Source organism: Mastomys coucha, unplaced genomic scaffold, assembly GCF_008632895.1.
Source record: "Mastomys coucha isolate ucsf_1 unplaced genomic scaffold, UCSF_Mcou_1 pScaffold18, whole genome shotgun sequence".
Lineage (NCBI taxonomy): Eukaryota > Metazoa > Chordata > Mammalia > Rodentia > Muridae > Mastomys > Mastomys coucha.
In genome coordinates, this window is record NW_022196900.1 from 73,530,986 (window position 1) to 73,552,882 (window position 21,897).

A 21,897-nucleotide genomic window follows, 5' to 3' on the forward strand; every position below is an offset into this window, starting at 1 on the left:
CCACTCGACATGACCTCTCAGGGGGTCAACACCATTTATTATAACATGCTACCAGAACCGCTCAGACTTAGCTGATATCACAGATGCCTGGCTGTGCAAATGCTAAGCTATATGGGAAGAGCCAGAAATCTATGAGCATAGTAGCTATTGGTTGAGCAAAGAGCAGAGAGAGGATTCATCCCAAGGGAAAGACCATGGGTCTCAAAGAAAAAGATTCAGGCCAGACATGGTGGTGTACCCTTGTAGTCCCAGCTAGGGACTTGAGAAGGCAAAGGGATTGCTTGAACCAAGACCAAAGAGTTTGAGCCCAGCCTAGGGGAGAGAGCAGGTTTTTTACTACATACACCAGCTGGCCTGAGTGACTCTGAGATTCTCTTGTCTCTCAACCCCCATTTTGCTATAGGGGTGCTGGGATTACAGAATGCACTATGGTACTCAGCTTTACACAGCTTCTGGGGATTCGAACTCAGGTTCTTACACTGCATGGCAGGTGTTTTACCTGATTTCGTCTTTATAATGAATATGGGAATCAGAACAAAGAACAACCCAGAGAAATCTCCTGGATGGATTGAGCAGAGTCCTGTGCAATGCTGCAACACTGAGCTGAACTGAGGTTGCTCGAGGCTTTGCCTTTCCTCCATTCCTGGGACATCAAGCTCCATATCTGAGGTCTTAAGGGCATTCCATTGGAGGATGGTCAGACTGGGAAGCCATCTAGGGCAGACCCTGTGGCTTTGTAGGGAGAACAGGGTGCTGAGAGCCGAGACACTTGCAGGGATGATCCTAGAGATAGATGGCCTCTTCTAAACCCTCTTCTCCTCTAGCCAACTAGGCACACATCCCAGTGGGTAACCGGCTAGTAGCTGCATGTCCCACTGCCTATAACCCTATAGGCACACCAACCAGATGTCAAAACCCAGATGGAACCAGCTGTTCCCAGTTAGCAGACATTTTATACATTTGGCAAACATTCCAAACAACCTCAGTTATACACATCAAGACATACACACTCCAGGCAGTAACACAACAGACCGTTGTATAAGAGACTTTTCCTGGGCAGACACAACTCATACACATCTACTCACCCCAAGAGAGAACTCACAGTAGGCTAAGATAACAGTTTCACTTAAGTCCAACTTTGCAGACCAATGAGTTTCTATCTGGGTTACTACAGGAGTGTGGGTGAAGTGTTACAGGAACAGGGATGACACAAAAGCAGTTGCATCACTGTAAAGTCCACCTGGACACAGGGGATGACTCACAAAAGCTGCAACCCTGGAGCTCTCTGTACATATTGTAGGAAGCTTTACAAGTCTGAGAGAACTCTGGTCAGTTTTCTCCCGAGGAGCTGTTTACTACTTCCATAGCCCTGGAGAGGGGGCCTCATGAATCTCCCAAGTTGTAGCTTGTCTAGACTCCACAGGGTCTATTTACCTCACAAGTTTCATGAGCCCCTCTCTTTTCCTTGACAGGGAATGTTTCAATCAGAGGAAACTGCTGTCTAGTACACTCAGGTACACACACCACTGCATACACAGGCACACACGCATGCACGCACATACACACACATAGACGCACAGACAGACAGACAGATAGACACACACACCACACACACACACCACAGCACAGTGAAGCTCCAGCAGGAGGCACATGCAGCATTCACAGTAATGGTTCCTAGGCCTCCAGTGTCCACAGCTGGGGCCTCGGCAAGTCCAGGAGTCCTCTCCATCATGCGGATTCGCCACAGCAGCCCCATTAACCAGACTTCCTGCTCATCAGTCTGGGAGGGATTGCTGCTCTCTGGGGGTGGATTGATTTATCCAACTAATTAGTCCCAATTAATATTAATACACATTCTCAGCAACTGCGGCAGCTCAGGCAGAGAAGCTGTCCATTGGGGCCATCAATCACCAAGAGAGGACAGCAGAGGACACTCTGTCTGGGTCTTCAGTACATGAGACGCCATCCCCAACCCCTATCCCCACTGGGCTCCAAGAGGGAGTGTGCTTCCCAAACTGAGGACTCCAAACTGGGGAGCCCAAAGCCCAGAGAGTGCCATCACATCCTCTAGGCCACACAGCAGATCCAAGGCTATGTCTCATTGCTCCTTTTCCCTGCCTTCTCCCCTCCACCCTAGGAAGGATTATGATATGATGCACCCAGAGCCAATTTTCATCTGTCAGTCCCAGCCAGGCAGCTGCAATGGATGCTTTCAAGTCTCTATAGGATGCTGAGCAAACATTTTCAGAATGGAGTTGGGTGAATGTGGATAGGAGAATGTGTTAACTAAGTTCTTGTCTCAGTGGAGATGGAGGACAGGATCATCTAAGAGATGGAAAGACTCCTCAGGTCTATCCCACAACTTCTCTGGGGATATAACCCAAGAAAGTAAGGATTGAGGCAGGCAGCTAGGATCCTAGGGATCCAGCCTCCCTATTTGCTGCATCTCCCAGTAAAGAATGGGTTTGTGGGTAAGGCTGGGAAAAGAGTAGAAGCTATAAGAGCCAGAAGCAAGGCAGAGTGGCTCACGTTAGGAACCCTACTGTTCCTGATGTTTCAGGAGGAGGCACAGCCATCCATAAGCTAGTCAGTGTGGCTACTAATCACTACGACCAAGGGAATAGTGACTATTCTCAACACCCGGAAGTCAGGAGACAAGGAGTCAAGTTTGTGGCTAACACTGTTGGATCTGAGCCTCAAGTCACTTAGAAGTAGATGCCGAATCACCCTCAACAGCTCCAGAGCTTGTCCCGGTCCATCCTTCTACCTCTTGGTACCCTAAGCTGTCTGGTGATGCCTTCAGGCCCCTCTGGAAGGAAGGCCATGTAACAGCTGCGGCACACCCCGGGGAAACCTGGGTCTTGCTCCCTCACCTTTCCTTAGGCTGCAAGCCCCCATTACCACACCAACCTTTTTTATTTATTCACTCTTATCACCAGCAGAAGTTATTTTATTTATGGTCTTATTTGCATGCCCTCTCTCTAGAAAATGAGTTCCCTAAAAGCAAGGACCTGGGCAGCCTTTTGTTAAGTGTCTGGCAAACAATAGGCACTCAGTTCAATGCTGACAGGTGGAGCTCCCCATCCCTCCCTTCACCTGCCCTGATCGCCTGAGTTCACTCCACCCTTCTTGAAATACTTGGTCCTTGGCTCCCATTAACCATGCACTTCCCAGCCTTCATGTCACTTCACACTCCCTGACATACCTACTCTTGCACAAATTACCTGCAGGCCAGACAGCCTGCTTGGTGTCATCATACCCAGGGATTTCTGCTTTATAGTATTTGAGACACTCAGTGTGATTACGCAGTTGATGGTAGAATGAAAAACCATGTAAGCAGGAGCTGTTTCTGTCTGATCACCCTGAGCATAGTGGGAGGAATTCAATGTGCTTATGGGCTGGGTGGAAGAGGAGGACGAGGGGGAAGAGGGTTGGTGGAAGTTGATGCATGCAACTTTCTAGACCAGGAGAAAGCTCTAGGTTGATCACAGACAAAGAGATATTAGCCCCTGTGGTCTTGAATCAAAGTAGGTGATTAAGTAGGTTAGATAAAGGCAGCAGTTCAGAGACAAACTGGGAAATTCCCTATTATGGATGACGTAAGGAAGTAATCAGGAGGTGTGGAAATGAATTCCCTAGGAATAAATCTGCCATCCCTCCAACAAGCCTGCACTGGCTATTCACTAAGTGCCAGGGACCATGCTGGGTGCTAGGCATACGATGATAAACCTTACAGAGCCCAGACCGCAAGGGGTCTCACTTAAGGTATCCTAGGTCACCTCTATGACCTACCTACGTGGAGGAGAGATCAGAAGCCAGGCCAATACCAGCACTGTAACAAAAAGCAGACTGGAGACTGTTTGGCTGGGAAGCTCAAACTGATGACACTGCTGTCTCTGTAAGTGTTCCCTGGCAGGTATCCAGGGTGACAGGCTCCTTCCTTGGTCCGGTGTTCTGATTTGTGGATATATAAGTAGAAGATGGGTTACAGAGATGACCCTAAAAAATATCCCATCCAGCAGGTCTGTGGCACACGCCTTTAATCCCAGTACCCAGGCAGGCAGCCTTGTGAGTTGAAAGCCAGCCTGATCTACATACAGAGTGAGATCCTGGACAGCCAGGGCTACTCAGAGAAACTCTGTCGCCACAACAAATAAAGAAGTAAAAAAAAAAGGGCCTGTCAGCAGAGAGTGTCAGCAGAGAGGTGGAATGAGGGAGGAAGACCTGGCCAGTGTCCATCAAAGCTGGGGCCAATGTGAACAAGAAAGGGAGGGCAGGAGTCAAGTGCCACGGACATGTCCCTGTGTCTACCTTGTGGGTGATGGCCTAGGGAAGCTTTGGAGCAGGAGAGTGACGGGACTACCGCCAGCTCTGGAGGGTCAGCACAGCCCTCTCGGCAGGCTCTGCTTCCCAGGATCCTAACAGAAATACCCAGAAAATACATAAACACATTGTTTTCTGACTTTGGTGATCCTTGGCCTGTGGGGTCAGGATGGAAAGTGGGCCAGAAAGGGGAGCAAGTCCAGACTTGGTTGTGGAAGGTCCTGGGCTTCCACAGGAGTCCAGGGAAGGGCAGGGGGACACCCTTTCCCTGTGGTGGGCATTTCCTCATGGGTGGCAGTATCCTGAACAGATGGGGCTGCAGCGCAGAGCACACGGGCCTTAGGTCCTCCAGAGCTGGGCAGATGAGTGACCCTCAAGATGGCTGCTTTTCAGGGGTCATCAGCCGTTCTACCTCCCGCATGAACCGCAGGCACAGCTCTTCTTGCCAGGGCAGAGCCACGCACTGCACAGCCACAGGCAGGCCCACACTCTTTTTCATGGCCTGCATGGGATACAGACATCAGGAGGGGAAGAAATGAAGTGAGACCACACCACAGGTCCAGGACACACGTACTCTCCTGGGGAGGGCAAGGAGCAGCCATGGGGCTTATGTTAAGGAAGGACAATAAAGCCTGTGAGTGTTAGAACTCTGTCCTTTACAGCAGCTGGGTCAGGGGAGCAGAGAGCTCGGGGACGGGCAGGCTTTACCTTCTTCAGAATATTGTCCCAGATATCCCCAAAGTAGCCTCTGTAGTGTTCCAACTGGGCATCGTCCTCCGCGGTCACAGTGGTGACAGGCACCACCCCCGCAGGGAAGTCCAGGCAATTGTAGAGAACAGTGTAGCTGATGGCCCCTGGAGGAAAAAAATACACTGGCTGTGGCAAGCCCTGCCACCCGCAGTGCCAACTGTCCTCTCTGGGCCTAAGTCATCCTTGTCCCACACATAAAATGGCAACCTCTCCCACAGCTAGGGAAAGTCCGTCTCTCAGGCCTGAGGTCTGTGGTAAAGCACAGAAGCCAGCAAGACTCACTGATGCTCATTCTCTGCCTCCATCCATGCACTTCCCCTGAGCTGGAAGGCTGTTCCTATTTTCTTGGATTATCTAAATCCCACATAGATTCAAACACCATCCCCTCGAACCACAGACTCTGCAAGGGGACCTCCTGCGTGCACAGTGCTCAGGTGAGAGAGCTCATTCTCTCCTCATGTCTTCCACCTCTCTAGCCAACAAGTTAGTGAGGCCCAAATGAGCACGATGCTCCTCCATGGATGGTGTGTTCCCTCAGAACCTCTCCTCTTCTAACCCATAGCTCCACAGGGCACAGGGCTGAACTCAGAAGGGGACAGGGAATGAGAGTGTTAGCGGAGGGACCGTAGGCCTCACCTGTGGCTCTACCCGGTGTGTTCAAATCCAGAGCAGGACCCAGCATGGGGGTCAGCAACACATCCAAGTTCATTGCTTTCCACTGGGCAATCACAGACTGACGATACATCTGCAGGGACACGAGCACACTGGGGGAGGTGCTCCGATAAAGCCAAGGCACCCCCATGATGTCCAGTGGACACTGAAGTGGCTCTGGCCCTAACTCTTCTTGCTATTGGATGAGCTGAGCCACCAATAGACGAAAGCTGCCTCTTGAGGATATTGTTTCCACCATAGACAAAGTACTTTCTGCAAAGCAGAGCCACTTACTAACATGGACATAGGTAGTCCTAGAGGAACCAAGAGGGGCCCAGGACAGGAACCTAGTCTGACCCAGACCCTAAGGATAGACACCAGACAAATGGACATCACAGAAGGGCCCAAGCCACAGTCACTGGGGAGGGAGGAGAAGCAGGTCACTCCAGAGCCCCACTGGGAGTAGTGAAGAGAAGTCTGCTGGTAGATGCCCTGGGCAATTGTTCCCTCCCCTCCTCCCTAGGGCTCAGATCTTACCTCAATCTCACGCTGCAGTTGCCACAGCTTTTCAGCCGACCTGAGCAGATAGAGGAAGGCCATCAGCCATCACAGCCATAGGCATCAGCATTAGCAGCATCATACACACAAGCCTTCAAAGCCATAGCCATCAGCATCAGCAACATTATACACCCTACTCCCATCACTTCAAGATCTCATTCAACCCCAGGGGAGCTCTGAAGGAGGAAATCAAGGCCCTGCTGTCTACATGGAAAAATCCAGGATTTCAAGGGACTCGGGCCAGGTGGGTTAGTGACCTCATAGCTAAACCAGCACTAGACCAGCCCTGATTCTTCCTGAAAGGGCAGGCTGTCAAAAGTCCTTAATATCTGGAGATAAGAGGACTACGTCCACAGACATCATGCTGGGGATGAGGTAGATCATGTCCTGCTTTTGAAGACCAGCCACAAAGGGTCAGGTAGGACCAGGTTTAGACCCGCTCAGTTCAGTTTCCTAACAGCTTTTTGCCTGTTTCCTTGGTACCCACAATCCTCATACCACTGCAGTTCGGGCTAACTCCTTTCTGGCCTTCTCCCCATGCTTCCCTCTATATAACTGTCCTGCTCTGCACTCAGGCCCTTGTCCTCAGATGATCCAGATGAAGCCGTCTTAACACGGCTTCAGGGTCCCACCTGACGATCACAAGTCCACTCCCTGCCTGGAACACCTCAACCTTAGCATCTATTTCTCCTGGAGATTTTTCTGTCAAAACCACTTGAACTCAGACTAGACCAGTTGAGGAAACACAGGGGCAGGCATTAGGGTAACAGGAAAAGTTCTTACCGAGGACATATACTCTTGAGAAAGGCTGCCAGCCGGGGAAGCTGCACCAGAACAGACACGGGGTCAGTGACAGGTGACTTCTGCCACCTCCTCCAGGCCCTCCCACCTCCCAGGCCCAGGTCACCCCCCCCTTTGACAAACAGGTTTGTTAAAGAGTGGAAAGGAGAACAGGCAGGGTAGAGGAGATGAGGAGACCATGTCTGTCCAGACCTAGAGACCAAGGGAGGAAGGAAGAGCCAGAGACCATGAGGCAGCATAAGATGGGGGCCCAGAGGCTGTGTCCCTGCGTGCCTGGTACTCTCACCAGAGGCTTCAGCAGGACGCTCAGCAGTTTTTTAAACCACACAGGCAGCTTCAGAACTAAGATCAGGTCCCCCAAGCAGGGATCCACAAAGTCACCTTTGCTGGAAGACAAAAGGCTCAGTTAAGATGCTCCCTCCCCGGCCCTCCGCCCGCCCCAGGACTGCAAGCCCTGTCACTCGGTGGTCCTGTCCACCTCCTTCAGCCCAGCTGTGTCTCAAGGAGGCACCGTCTCAGGTCTCTCCTCTGTAGACAGCTGGGAGGAACTAGCTGCTCTCTAGCAAGCTTCTTTTTTAAAATTAATTAATTAATTATCTATATATCTATTTATTTATTTATTTTGGGGTGTGTGTGTGAGAGAGATAGAGAGAGAAAAAGAGAGAGAGAGAGAGTATTGGGCAAGCCTCTTAAGTAAATTTGCTCCATACACCCACTCAGAAAAGGGGAAACTGAAGCCTGAAAAGAAAGACTTGGTTCAGGAAAGGCCCAACACCTTCCTTAACAAACAACAGCGAGGCCCCATCCAACCTTCCCTGGTGCCTTAGGTCACCTTTCCAAAGTCTCTGTGGTGTGCTATCTCCAGGTTCAACTGGCATAGCTAGAAGGACAACAAGGTCCCCACCCAGATCTTCCATGTGTGCAGCTAGGCCTACCCTGGGGGTGGACACAGGGCCTAGCTGCTCTCCCTGGGTCTGTACATCTTTTAATTTTTATTTTATTATTTTATGTGTATAAGTGTTTGCCTGCATGTATTTCTGTGCTTCACGTGTGTGCCTGGTGCTTGTGAAGGCGAGGAAGGACATCAGATCCCCTGGAACTAGGTTAACAGTCAGTTGTGAGCTGCCATGTGGGTGCTGGGAATCAAGCCTGGATCATCTGGAAGAGCATCCTGTGCTCGTGACCACTGAGCCCAGCCCCCCTGCATTGTTCCAATTCCACCCTAGATCCTCAAGCCCAACAGCACTCACAAGTTTTGGAGAAAAGTGTAGCCACCGTCACTGAACAGCCCACCTGCCGACAGGACCTCCAGGGCATAGGGTATGTTGTTTGGTAAGAAGGGAACCAGCTGCAGAGATCGAAGGGGGTTAGGCCCACAGATATTACAAAGCCTTTGGTTCCCATAACTTTTACGCTACCCCAGCAGCCCTGAGGATGATTGGTGCCATATGGTCACAAAGCTACAAAGTCAGCTTTATTGACCTATGACCTTATGAGCAGTCTGGATCCACACATGACATTGTCTCAGAATTAACAAACCAAGCCCACTGGTCTGTCGACAGTCTCAAGTCCCCAGGAATCTCCAGAACTCTGTATAGCATTGAGGCATGCAGTCACACATCTCCCAGCACAGGCCAAATCCCCCACCAATTATTTGTCCCAGTACTCCCACCTCAGCCATCTTTAGACTGATCTCACATAGCCAAAATTCTCATCCTAATGACTAAGTAACAAGGAATAAAGGGACGTGGGAGGGACTGGCCATGGGAGACTCCCCTGAAGGAGAGGAGATGCCATACCGTGTGGCCAGCAGCCTCAAGTTTCTGCTTGGTCTCTATCACAGCCCTCCTCATGGCCGGGCTGGGCATGGTGTAGTTGTCAGTTTCATAGTATCCCACACGCAGGGGGTGAGAACTTCTGTAGATCTAGAAGCAAACACAGGACGTGGGTTTGAGGCAGAAGAGAATGGCCCAGGCAGAGTGCTTAGAGAAGGAGACCCTCTAGGTCCCCCATAGCTACAAGGTTACAATCTGAATCCTGACACCCTTCCCCCCTGAATTATTGTTGTATTATAACAGACCATCAGTGCTCTTTCACAAAAAGTCTTCCCAGGGACTCAGAGCAGGAATGAGGGCTGTCCAACGACAGAAGCCCATTCTGTCTTCGGAGTGGAGGTTCTGTTACCTGCCCTCACTCCGATGAGAAAGGGACCAGGCTACAGCTGCTTTCTAAGGAGAAAAGCCTACCTCACACAGACCTTTCCACCCGCCCTAACTCCCAAAGACTAACTATGCCATTCTACTGCATGGGGACCCTTCAAGGCAGCTGCACTGAGAAAAGCAAGAGGCCCTGCATGGGAGGAGGAAATGCGGGAATTCTGGAAAGCGGAGCTTGCTCCTCATAGTTGGCATGAATGAGAGATGCACTGTTCATCTGTCTGCATCTGCTCCATGTGACTACTCCCAAAAGCTTTGTACATGGATACAGACAACCTCCAGGCTTTTCCTGGTTCCCTCATCAGTGGGAAGAAGTCAGGGACACCAGTTCACCAAGACTCTAAGCCTCTCACTTAAAGTTCCTCCTCTTCCTGCATTCCCATCCCGAACTGTTACATCATGGTCCTGACCTAATAATCCTAGTCCAACTCCTGATGAAAGATCCAGCTAAGGCAGGCTCCACCCTGCTCTTCCCTCTTAGATACCAGGGAGGCTTCAGGGAGCTGTTCAGTTCTGTCTGATCAATGGCCTATCTTGCTCATATTTGGATAGCCAACACTCCACATTTTTTCCCCCAAAACAGGGTTTCTCTGTGTAGCCCTGGCTGCCCTGGAACTCACTCTGTAGACCAGGCTAGCCTCAAACTCAGAAATCCATCTGCCTCTGCCTCCCAAGTGCTGGGATTAAAGGCGTGCGCCGCCGCTGCCACCACCACCTGGCAAAACTTTATTTCTTAAGGGGAAACTCAACTCAGGTCCCCAATTTCTTTCTGAGGAGTTACCAAGGTTTAAGTAGTCCCTAACTAATGGTCCTCAGCTGCCTAGGGGGAACGTCTGGGAGGTTCCAAATGCTGTCACTGGTGCCACCTGGGGGCTATGGGTATAGTAGCAGCTGCCATCCTGCCCACACCACCCGGGTTCTAGAGTTCCCTCCCCTTGCCCCATTCCTATCCCCACTCACCTCCTCTCTAAAGAGCAAAGGGGGAATGGTGGGATCCAACCGGAACAAGTCTTCACACAGTAGGGCTTTCAGGCATAATGCCAGGCTATCCACATCCCGGGCCATGGGGCCAACCGAAAGCTGCACTGTAGGGAAGGGAAGAAAGAGGTGTCACTTGGCCTGCAATGAGCCCTAGGTCTGAGTAAGGATGGTCTATGGCTCTAGAGTGAGCAAGAAAGGGCAGTAAGGGTTGACACCTACAGTGGCTTGGGCAATCAGCTAACACCCACGGGAAAAACAGAGGCAAAGGCCAATCAAGATGTCTCCCCCACACACCCTCCAGGGCACCAAGAGTACCATAGACCTCACTCACCTGCTGTCTGTCCATAGACACAGCCCTTCAGGCCACTCTTGCTGGTCAGAAACACAAGATATTGGAAACAAGCGCTGGCTACCCTATACTCGCCACAAGCCCAGCCATGGCTCTAAACTCCCAGCAATGGACGGGAAACCACGCATAGCTGGTGGTAACTAATCCCCTCCCACACCCTCACCCTAACCTGCTGGTTAGTGAATCCCTCCTGCAGCCTAGAGAGCATAAAGGCTGAGCCAAGGTCATGCTTTCCTTAGGAGTCCAAGACTGCCCTGTCCCCAGCGTACCTGAGGCGGTTCCCAGTAGGCTTGAGGCCACAGATGCCACAGAAGGCAGAAGGGAACCGGATGCTGCCCCCGATGTCAGTGCCTAAACCCAGAGGGGAGCCTCCAGATCCAATGAGAGCTCCCTCACCCCCTGAGGAACCTCCTGGGCTCTTGGAGGACTTCCATGGGTTCATGGTCTGGCCAAAGAGGGGGTTACTGCAGTCATAGCTGGAGGAAGCAGGAAAAGATCAGCCCAGGTCACATCACCAACTGCCTCTGTCTACTCCCACCCCCACTGGTTAGACCAACTCCGAGCAACCAACCTTAGCATGGACTGGGGGACGTTGGTGTGCACAAAGGGCACAGCTCCCTGCAGCTTCAGCACCTGCACCACCACACAGTCACATTCCGATGGCATGCCCTCATTCAGACTCAAGCCCAGGGTGGAGTCGTGCCCCTTAGGGAAAGAAGACACCAACGATGCCACAAGAACCCTTCAACAGCCCAGGGACACGCCCATCACCACCACACTGGTCAGACAGAACCCCCAAGGCCTCTGGACCCGAGATGTCCTTTAAGGCCCCCAGAGCCGGATGCAGACACAGAGGCAGTATGGAAGGCTGAGACGGCGGGAGCAGGACATACCTTGTAGCTGAAGCATTCCTTGAGGCTCACAGGGACGCCATAGAGCAGGCCCTGGCGTGGGGCCTGGGACAGCTGAGTCTCACAGTCAGTCAGATAGGAGGTCACACAGTTGGTCCCTTTGTTCACTTCCCAGGCCTAGGGAGAGGGAAATGGACACAAGGAAGTCAGCTTCCTCTCTTTTTAAAATTCCTCTTTCTACACTTCCTATAAGGGAAAGGATAACCAGAAACATGGCTCAGAGGCCTCACCAGCTTCACCCCAGGCTCCCTTTAGAGACCAGGGCCAGGCCAGGCAAGGCTGTCCTCAGAAATGCTCAGCAGAGGGTAGCCAGGAAGATGACCACGGGCCACTGCTCCCACACTTCCAAGCCATTATCTCTGGCCAGGCAGACAGACAGGAGGCTGTCAGAAGCAGACCTCCATTTCCACTCCAGGTCTTGCTGGGAGTCAGCTGCTGCACAGCTAGGCTAGGCCAGACTCTGACACTCCATTTTCTGTTTAGTGCCAGGCTCGCCCTTGGCCAAGCAGAGCCTCCCTTTTCCTTTGGACAATTCTTTTTGGTTTTTTGTTTTGTTTTGTTTTGGTTTGGTTTTTTGTTTTTCGAGACAGGGTTTCTCTGTGTAGCCCTCGCTATCCTGGAACTCACTCTGTAGACCAGGCTCGAACTCAGAAATCCACCTGTGTCTGCCTCCCAAGTGCTGGGATTAAAGGCGTGCGCCACTAGCGCCCAGCTCCTTTGGACTCTTGAATCACACAGATGACTGACTTCAATAGAGAAATAAGAATTGCTGTTGTGTTTTATATTAAAAAAAGAAAGAGCCAAGGGTATGTTTCATAGAGCCAGGTATGATAAAGTGGAAGGGAGTGCCTCTGTGGTCCCATGCTGAGGCATCCCTTCCCCCTGAGGTACCAGCCATCTACCTGTATAGTGTAGAATATAGTATATTCTGGGTAATACAATAGGTTATACTGTGGAATAGAGAATATTTATGGCATGGGAAGGAAAGAGAGAGAGGAGGCTAGCCACACATGGGGAGGAAGGAAGGGAACGGGGAAGGGGAGAGAGGGAGGAAGAGGTCAGGGAGAGAAGGGGCAGAGGCAGACAGCACCTTTTATAGTAAGCCAGGCCTACTGTGGGGTGGAGCCTAGAAGGAATGCCATCAGTTGGAGCCCAAGAACTGATAAAATGACAGTAAACATTTAGAACTTCCAGCCACAGGCCCAAGGCTGCAGAAGCAGCGGAGGGGACACCTAGGTTCAGCCTAATGATACCTGCTGCTCCTGGGAGACAATTGGAGAAAAGAGTAGGTTGTATGGCCACATTCAAAACTGCAGACATCAGTCACCAAGCTACCCAAGGCAAGAAGGGAGGAGCCAGTGTGCAACTGAATGCTGTTGTGAACTGGAAGTACAGGGGCCTTTTCAAGGCCTCAGCAGAGTCCCTGTGTCTCTGTTGATGACACTGGCTGCACATCCCTTCTAACAGTATCATAACATACCTCCCCCTGACCCTGAAACTCACTCACTTGGGGTCACAGTCACACTCAGAATGTAACAGAATGCACAGTCTGTTTTACTCCTTTTTCTTACATATATTCCCTGAGCACTTCTTTTAAAAAAAAAAAAATCTTTTTTTTTTTTTAAGATTTATTTATTTTATTTATGAGTACACTGCAGCTGTCACACCGGAAGAGGGCATTGATCCCATTATAGGTGGTCGTGAGCCATCATGTGGTTGCTGGGAATTGAACTTAGGACCTCTGGAACTGCAGCCAGTGCTCTTAACAACTGAGCCATCTCTCCGGCCCCCTGAGCACTTCTTATGTGAAAGACAATGTGTTTGGCATGAAGGTTTAAAGGGAAATAATTTCCGTCAGGGCTGGAGAGATGGCTTGTGGCTTAGAGTTCTAAGAACTGTCCTTCCAGAGGACCCTAGTTTGGTTTACAGTACCCATGACAGGCAGCTCACAGCCACCTGGAACTCAAGCTCCATGGGACCCAATGCTCTCTTTTGGACTCCAAGAGCATCCACACACACACCCATACCCCCTCACACAGACAAATACACATTTTTTTGTGTTTTGGGGTTTTTTGTTTTTTTCTAGACAGGGCTTCTCTGTGTAGCCCTGGCTGTCCTGACTCACTCTGTAGACCAGGCTGGCCTCAAACTCAGAAATCCACCTGCCTCTGCCTCCCAAGTGCTGAGATTAAAGGCATGCACAAGCACTGCCCAGCTAATGCATACATTTTTAAAATTTTAAAGAATTAAAGAACAATCCCTGTCCACAGGACCCAGGGAGAACCTAAGGAGGGACAGAGTTGAGTCTTGCCTGTGAGTAAAGAGAGGGGAGACCTAGCAGGGTAGACACAGGGAAGGTTTTGCTGGTCAGTGTGAAATCAATGGCCTGGGAGGGGCAAGCAAAGAGAAAGAGAATCCTGGCAGAAGCCCCAGCACGGAAGCATGGCAGATCCTGAGTTCAACATCTCCAATCTCCCAAGGCCTTGAATGGCTGGGAATGAAGACTGGACCTGAAGGGCACCTGCCTGGAGACTGCTGCTGCTTAGAGAGGAAGAGAGCAGAGAAAACCAGGATGGCTAAAGGTGGGTGGAGACCAGGGAGAGACTGGAGAGAGACAGAAGGGAACAAAACAGACTTAGTGACCAGAGGTGGAGGCGGGCGAGGAAAGTCTGGGCTGAAAGCCAGGTTTCTAGCTAAGACAACATGCTCAGTGTACACACACACACACAGAGAGAGAGAGAGAGAGAGAGAAAGAGAGAGAGAAAGAGAGAGAGAGAGAGAGAGAGAGAGAGAGAGAGAGAGAGAGAGAGAGAGAGAGAGAGAGAGAGAGAGACTCCTTCCCTCCCTGGTAGTCCCTGGCACTGAAGTTCTACCAGGACCCAAAGCAGGACAACTCCAGAACTCCAGGCCAGGTTTTCCCCTCAGCCTGTGAAGAAAAGGTTAGGGCTAGCCTAGGGCTTACCTTTCCCAGGTAGGTAAAGAGCACAGCCTCTGGGGACAGCTCCCTGCGCTGTAACTTCTGAACCAGCTGATGCAGGGGCAGAGTCAGCAAAGCCTCTGAGTCCAGGTCCGGGTTCTGTGGGTAACATATTACATCAATCTCGCACGTGCAATTTTCTTTTTTTCTTTTCTCCCACTAATTTATTTATTCACTTTACATCCCAATCTCACCCCCCACTCCTCCCAATCCCCTTCTCACGAGGCCCCTCCCCCCTTTCCTCACGGTAAACAGGCAGACGCTCACTGTCACTTGCTAACGTCCCTGACAGAAGGTACCACCTGAAGCTGACACTGGAAACCAGATCCTATCCTAGGTAGGGCAGTGCAAACGTAGCCTCTAGGAGTCTGCTGGAGCACGGTGAAGGACAGGGCACCGGTTGTATCCAGCACCCCTGCCTCCGGCCTGCCAAGCACAGTGCTGAATAGGGTTTGTTGCTTTGGGTCCCCGCCCCCGCTCACATGGTTATTTCTCATTTTCTTTTCTTCTATTTCTGACAGATTTTTTCCTGTTACATAACGCATTGGGATCATATCTCCACCCCCATTACCCTCTCTCATTTCTGATTCCCCTCCCCCTTGCCCCACCGCACGCACAAAGACACACGCACGCACATGCACACTCACACGCTCATGCTCACGCACATGCACACCTGTCGACCTCCTTCTTCCCAGCTGCCCCTGCTCCTACTTTGTTCATGGTGGTTTTTTGGTTGGCTGGTTTCTGTTTGGTATAATGGAGGCAGTGGTGGTGATATGTGTGTCCAAATCATATACAGCTGCTGTGTGCTCACCACTGTAACTGCCACGGCACACCTAGCCAGAAGATTTTACAATGCTCCTCCCCACTTGGGTTTATTTTGTTTGTTTGAGACAGGTTCTTGCTATGTAGACCAGGCTAGCCTCAAGCTCACACAGCTGCCTGCCTCTCCCAAGTGCTAGGAAATAAAGATGTGGTTGTATTTGTTTTCTGTTATGACCAGGCTAGCCTTGAGCTTTCAAGATCTTCCTGCCCCACTGCTCAAAGGAGAGAGAATTCAGGCTTTAACACTAAGCCTATGACCCTCTGTCTTAATTAACTTTTTGGGGGGGGGGTATTCAAGACAAGGTTTCTCTGGGTAGCCCTGGCTGTCCTTAAAACTCTTTCTATAGACCAGGCTGTCCCACCTGCCTCTGTCTCCTGAGTGGTGGGTGGCACTAATGGTGAGCGCCACCCCACCTGGTATCTTGATTAACTCTTACCAACATTCCCATTGCACAGATTTATAGAGACTGAAACAAAAAGGAGTACTGTGTAAGGAGTGAGGCTGAAGGGATGGCTCAGTGGCAAGGAGCATTCTTCCTCTTGTGGAGGACCTGGGACTGATTGGCATGATGACTCATAACAATCTGAAACTCCAGTTCTAGGAAATGAAACCTTCTTTTGACCTCTGCAGGCACCAGGAATGCACGTGTTGCTCATATACACATGCAAGCAAAACACTCACAGACACAAAATAAATCCTATTCTTTATTTTATTTTAGTTTAAAGATTTATTTGTTTACCTTATGTATATGAGTACACCATTGCTCTCTTCAGACACACTAGAAGAGGGCATCAGATCCCATTACAGATGGTTGTGAGCCACCATGTGATTGCTGGGAATTGAACTCAGGACCTCAGTGCTCTTAACCGCTGAGCCATTTCTCCAGCCCATAAATCCTTTTCTTAAGAAAGGTAGGCAGAGATATCCTATCAACACCCAGCACAGGATACCCACTACATACAAGCCCTGGCAGGGAAGTACAACCACAAGAAAGGCCCCATTAAGATTCCAAGTATGGCCGGGCGGTGGTGGCACACGCCTTTAATCCCAGCACTTGGGAGGCAGAGGCAGGTGGATTTCTGAGTTCGAGGCCAGCCTGGTCTACAGAGTGAGTTCCAGGACAGCCAGGGCTACAGAGAAAAAAGAAAAAAAAAAAAGATTTGAGGTATGTGGCTGAAGACCACACCCAAAGAGGGATAATTGGCACACCCATTTCTAGACAGGTTTGAAGAGCCTGCTCCTTATCTGATACCACAGCAGTAAACAAAGCTATGCCCACATGAGCTTACGTGAGGCAGGGGAAAAGCTGAGAAATAACAACTGCTGGTTTAGATTTTTTTTTGTCTAGTTGACATAAGCTAGTCATCTAAGAGGGAGCCTCAGCTGAGGGATTGCCTCCATCAAGCTGTGAGGCATTATCTTAATTAATGACTGTAGGCAGTGCCAGCCCTGGACAGGTGATTCTTAGTGCTGTAAGAAAGCCAGCTGAGCAAGCCAGGGACAGCAAACCACTAAACAGTGTTCCCCATGATCTCTGCTTCAGTTCTTGCTGGAGTTCCCGCTTTGCCTTCACCCAGTGACAGACTAGAACCTCTAAGTTCAAATAAACCCAACTTACTTCAGCTCGTGCTGTTTATCGTAGCAACAGAAAACAGAGACACAATCAAATATGAATTTTAGACAGTGACAGATTAAAAAAAACAGGGTGTGGTGGGGAGCGGTGACTTCTAAGAAAGGAGGTTCTAAGCCACACACAAACATCCTGCTGGGTCCTCTTCAAGGGTATTAGACCAATTAGTGAACACTGAATCACCACCCTGCTGCCTGTTCCTGCCATGTCCTGTTACCAGATCCACCACACACTTAAGCCTTTCTTCCTCCAGGCTTTCCTGAGGTCTTCAGAGGAACTAGACCCCAAGCCAGTGTCCTCCGTTTCTCTTGGATAGAGATCCTACACTCTACACTCTTCAGGGCCCTTCCTTATTCACTCATTTGGTCAGTCAGCAATCAAGTGCAAGACTTTAGGAGGGCATGCATTTAGAAGTAAGCAAAGTAAGGTCCCTGCATTCAGAAAAAGCAACATCCTAGCAAGTAAACAAGCCACGGGGAGGCAGAGTGTGGTAAGATGGGATCCCAGAAAAACAGCTTTGGCGGAAATGAGAGGACGCCGTGGATGGACAGACAGATCTCCCTGATGAGGTGGACATTTTAGCCATGATCTCAAGGGTAGCAAGGGGAGAAACACAGAGCCTCCTCCAGGCTCCTCTGGCACTTGTATTCCCTCTCTAGGACCAGAGAAGGCTTGCTCCCTGGCTCCTTGTGTCTGACTCCCTTTGAGTGCTCCACCCACCCACCCACCCTTCTTCCTCATCCTCCACCAAGCTCCACACAAGGGAATTCATGGATGTTCACCTCTGACCTTCTGCAATTACCATCTCCCACACTTTCAATTGGGCTCCACCTCAGGACGCCCTGGACTCTCCGCCAGGAAAGGGCACATCCATGTTCATGTGACCAGTGAAACAACACTCATTCTCCCTTCATTCTCCTCTCCATTGCAACCAACCAGTCATCAAGCCTTCAATCAGCTCTGAAAATTGCCCATCCTCCACCCCTCTACCAAGACCCTCATCCAGTGTCATCCTTTACTCCCCAAACTACTGCCCCACCCAAGCCCTTACCCTTGTGACCCGTCCTTCCCAACAGATCTATACAAGGGCAAAGTCCAAAGTTTTTTCAGAAGTATCTAGAGGGCTGGAGGGATGTCCCAGAGGTTAAGAACATATTGCTCTTGCAGAGGATCCGGGTTTGACTTACAGCACCCAGAGCCTGTATCTCCAGGTCCTCCGGCCTCCATGGGATACTACATTCATGTGCATATACCCCATACAGACACACATGCATAATTAAAAATAAGAAGAAAATAATGATAGAGAGGTGGAGACAGTGAGATCCCTGGACCTCGATGGCCAACTAGTCTTGCTGAATTGGTGATTTGTAGGTCCAAGGAGAGACTGTCTCAAAAAGCAAGGTGGACAGTGATAGAGTAAAACATCTGACACGTGGCCTCCACACACAGGAACACAGGTACACACAAATACACATAGAAGTGTATTCACATGCACACCACACAGACACACCCAGGTACATCAAAAGTGAACATTTGCCAACTCTGCCAGACCATTCTGAAAAGAAAACCAAAGTTGAGCATTTCTGATAAACAGAACAAAAGAATATGTGAAAACATATGATTACATATGTGAAAACACATGATTACATAGTGAAAGCACGTGATTGCATAGTGAAAACCCACATCATTACTGTCTGTACTCATGTTTTTTCACAAAGCAATCATACTGCTTAAAGCACTGCCTCTTGCCTCTCCTTTCCCACAATGAACATAAAACTGTGCTTCATATTTTTTCCAGACATGGAGGCTTATGCTTGTAATCCCAGTACTTGGGAGTAGAGGCAGGAGGATTGCCATGAATCTGATGCCAGCCTGGGCTACATAGTGAGCTATTACAACCACACACACACATTTTTATGACAAAAAAAGTAAAATAAGCCGGGCAGTGGTGACGCATGCCTTTAATCCCAGCACTTGGGAGGCAGAGGCAGGCAGATTTCTGAGTTCGAAGCCAGCCACTCACTACAGAGTGAGTTCCAGGGCAGCCAGAGAAACCCTGTCTCAAAAAACAAAAATAAAAAATAAAAAAATAAAAAAATAAAAACAAAAAACAAAAAAACCCAGAAAAACAAAAAAAACAAGCAAACAAACACCAGACATGGTTGAAGGCAGATGGTCAGAAGTTTAAGGTCATCCTTAATATATATAATGAGTTCAAACTCAGCCTGGAATACATGAGTTGTTTTATTTTTAAAATGCCTGAAAATATATCAAAGAAAGTAAAAATCAGTATGGTACCCACTCCCCTGGGGCAATTACCATGGCAGCTTGCCTGCCACCCCTCCCTCCTTGCTAAAGATGCCTGCAAAGGGGTCCCTCCCTTCACACATCACCTCAAAATTATCAACAACCCCTCTGGTGGTCTGAATAGAAAGTCTATGGTCTCCATAGACTCACAGATTTGAGTGTTTGATCACAGGGGAGTGGCACTATTAGATGTTGTGGCCCGGTTAAGGTAGGTGTGGCTTTATTGGAGGAAGTATGACACTGGAGGTGGGCTTTGAGGTTTCAGGTGCTCAAGCCAGGTCCAATGTCTCCCTCTTCCTGCTGCCTGTCACTCCAGATGTAGAACTCTCAGCTACATCTCCAGCAACATGTCTGCCTGTGTGCCATACTTCCTGTCATGACGATAATGGTCTAAACCTCTGAATCTGTAAGTCAACCCCAACTAAATTCTTTCCTTTATAAGAGTTGCCAGTGGTGGTGGTGTACACCTTTAGTCCCAGCACTCAGGAGGCAGAGGCAGGCAGATCTCTTGAGTTCTAAGCCAGCCTGGTCTACAGAGTGAGTTCCAGGACAGCCAGGGCTACACAGAGAAACCCTGTCTCGAAAACAAAACACAACAACAAAAGAGTTGCCATGGTGCACAGCACAGTCTCTTCACAACAACAGAAACCCTAAGACAACTCCCATTCTCATACAAATTTCTGTTCTTTCCAGTGGCTTCCCTGTTGACAGCAGATGACAGGGTTACTAACAGCTGTTTTTAAATCTTCAGTTAGCATCAGGCAATAGAGACATCATCTCTCTCCCAAATCCCCAAAGTAAGTCTGCCCCAGAGAGGGGCCAGTCTGTAAATATTAGGGAGCTTGATTTTGCATGGGAAACAGAGCCAGGTAACTGATTTCCTCCAGCTGGGTATGGCCACCCTTAAGCAGGAGGAGCTACTGTGCCTATCTTTTAAGCACTGCCCCTCTCCCAGCTGTTTCTTCCTCTCCCAAACCCTCCTAATTTCAGACTTGTGGGTTGTCTCCTTTTCTCCCGTGGTTTTTGTCTCCTTTGTTCTGTTTTGAGCTGCCTCCATTTGCTCACAATGATGGTGAAGATATTCTCAATGGTGGAACCATTCTTTGAATTCATCAATAGAATCATTTCAAAGAAACATGCCAGGAAGGCTTGGGAAAGACCAGAAGACAGAGGCACAGTGGATCTGGTGAAGCGACAGTAATTTGTAGGATCAGTGAACTTTTACCAAGAGGATGCATGAGACAGTACAACACCACCACATGTGTAAAGGCCCTGGGGCAGGAATCATGCCCTGTGATATCTCTTACAGCTAATAGTCTATTTCTTGTGGTTCTTGTCTGCAGTGTAGAAACAATGGAGGAGAGGGGTCGGAGAGATGGCTCAGAAGTTACTGTCTGCTCTTCCAGAGGACCTGGGTTCAGTTCCCACAATCCCACATGGTATCAAGCAACCTTCTATAACTGCATTTTCAGGGGATTTGATGCCCTTCTGGCCTCTGTAGGCACCGGGCATGCACACGGTGCACAAACATACATGTAGGCAAAATATTCATATAAATAAAAAAATTAAAAAGTAGGATTTTTTGTTTTTTTAAAAAAGAAGCTCACTCAGGGGGCATCTGGGGAAAGCAGGAGAGAGGCTGTTGCTGATAAGTGTCCATTGTTCAACAGTAACCAGAAATGCACCTCTCCCTAGAGCTGCTCCACAGTCTGGAAAGGGAACCATTGTGTCAACCGTTGTGACTCAGAGACGCTCATATCCTACTTGCCATTTAGCTTGTGTCTACCTTGGCACAAAGCTAACTTTGTATAGTGCCTATCAGAGGAACCAGATTGCTTTGTCCTCCCAGCACACTGGGTCCCATCTCCCAAGGGCCCCTTGCTATTCAGGGATGGGCTGAGAAAGCTTTAGAAGAGAGACTTCAGAGGCAGCTTCAGGTGCCACCTCTCTCTTCTCCAAGGAAGCCAGAGCTCAGCAGGAGAGTTCTGTGGGGTGAAGAAGACAAGGGGCTAAACCCAAGGCTGGACTGATTTTACAACCTACAAAATCCTACCTCCCAAGCACCTCCCATAAGGGAGAACCCTTAGGCAGGTCCAGTAGGCCAAACCTGAGGTTCCGGGTATCAATGGCTAAAATGGGAGGGTCTCTTGAGTAGGTCTCTAACTCAGTCTGCACAGCAAGGTAGTGGAAGACCTGAACAATAATATGAATATGAACATGTTTTCTATTTGCTAAAAAGCACAGAGAAAAATGAGTGCAATAACACATTGTCAGCACATGGGACGCTGAGGCAGAAAACCCAGGAGTTCAAATGCATCCTATGCTATATTGTGAGTTCAAAGCCAGGCTGAGAAACATGGCGCCCTAAGACACAAAGAAAAAAAAAAAAAAAAAAAAAAAAAAAAAGCAAAACTACCACAAAGACTCCTTTGACTTCCAGCCCCTGAAACTCCAAAGGTAGTTTCCCTTCTTAAAAAAAGCTAAATTTGGTGTCTGAGGCTAGATCTTGGCTCCAAGAAGTTATGCAAATAGTATTTTATACTTTAGAGCCAATACTTCTGCCCTAAAACATTCTTTGAAAAAAAAGATTCTTGCCAGATGGTGGTGGTGGTGGTGG

General features: G+C 49.4%; 1 protein-coding gene across 1 annotated transcript in view; it reads right to left on the bottom strand.

The window, feature by feature from the left end:
- Faah (fatty acid amide hydrolase) overlaps window positions 1-21,897 on the bottom strand; it is a 24,705-nt gene continuing 2,808 nt past the window's right edge. Inside the window, exons 2-15 of the mRNA XM_031378257.1 lie at window positions 14,503-14,616; window positions 11,523-11,657; window positions 11,201-11,334; window positions 10,899-11,105; window positions 10,612-10,652; window positions 10,260-10,384; window positions 8,883-9,008; window positions 8,334-8,431; window positions 7,370-7,469; window positions 7,066-7,106; window positions 6,262-6,301; window positions 5,710-5,818; window positions 5,032-5,177; window positions 1-4,825 (exon numbers count right to left, since the gene is read on the bottom strand). Of these exons, the coding sequence (XP_031234117.1) occupies window positions 4,697-4,825; window positions 5,032-5,177; window positions 5,710-5,818; window positions 6,262-6,301; window positions 7,066-7,106; window positions 7,370-7,469; window positions 8,334-8,431; window positions 8,883-9,008; window positions 10,260-10,384; window positions 10,612-10,652; window positions 10,899-11,105; window positions 11,201-11,334; window positions 11,523-11,657; window positions 14,503-14,616 (1,545 nt within the window). The 3' untranslated portion in view covers window positions 1-4,696. The remainder of the gene's footprint in view (window positions 4,826-5,031; window positions 5,178-5,709; window positions 5,819-6,261; window positions 6,302-7,065; window positions 7,107-7,369; window positions 7,470-8,333; window positions 8,432-8,882; window positions 9,009-10,259; window positions 10,385-10,611; window positions 10,653-10,898; window positions 11,106-11,200; window positions 11,335-11,522; window positions 11,658-14,502; window positions 14,617-21,897) is intronic.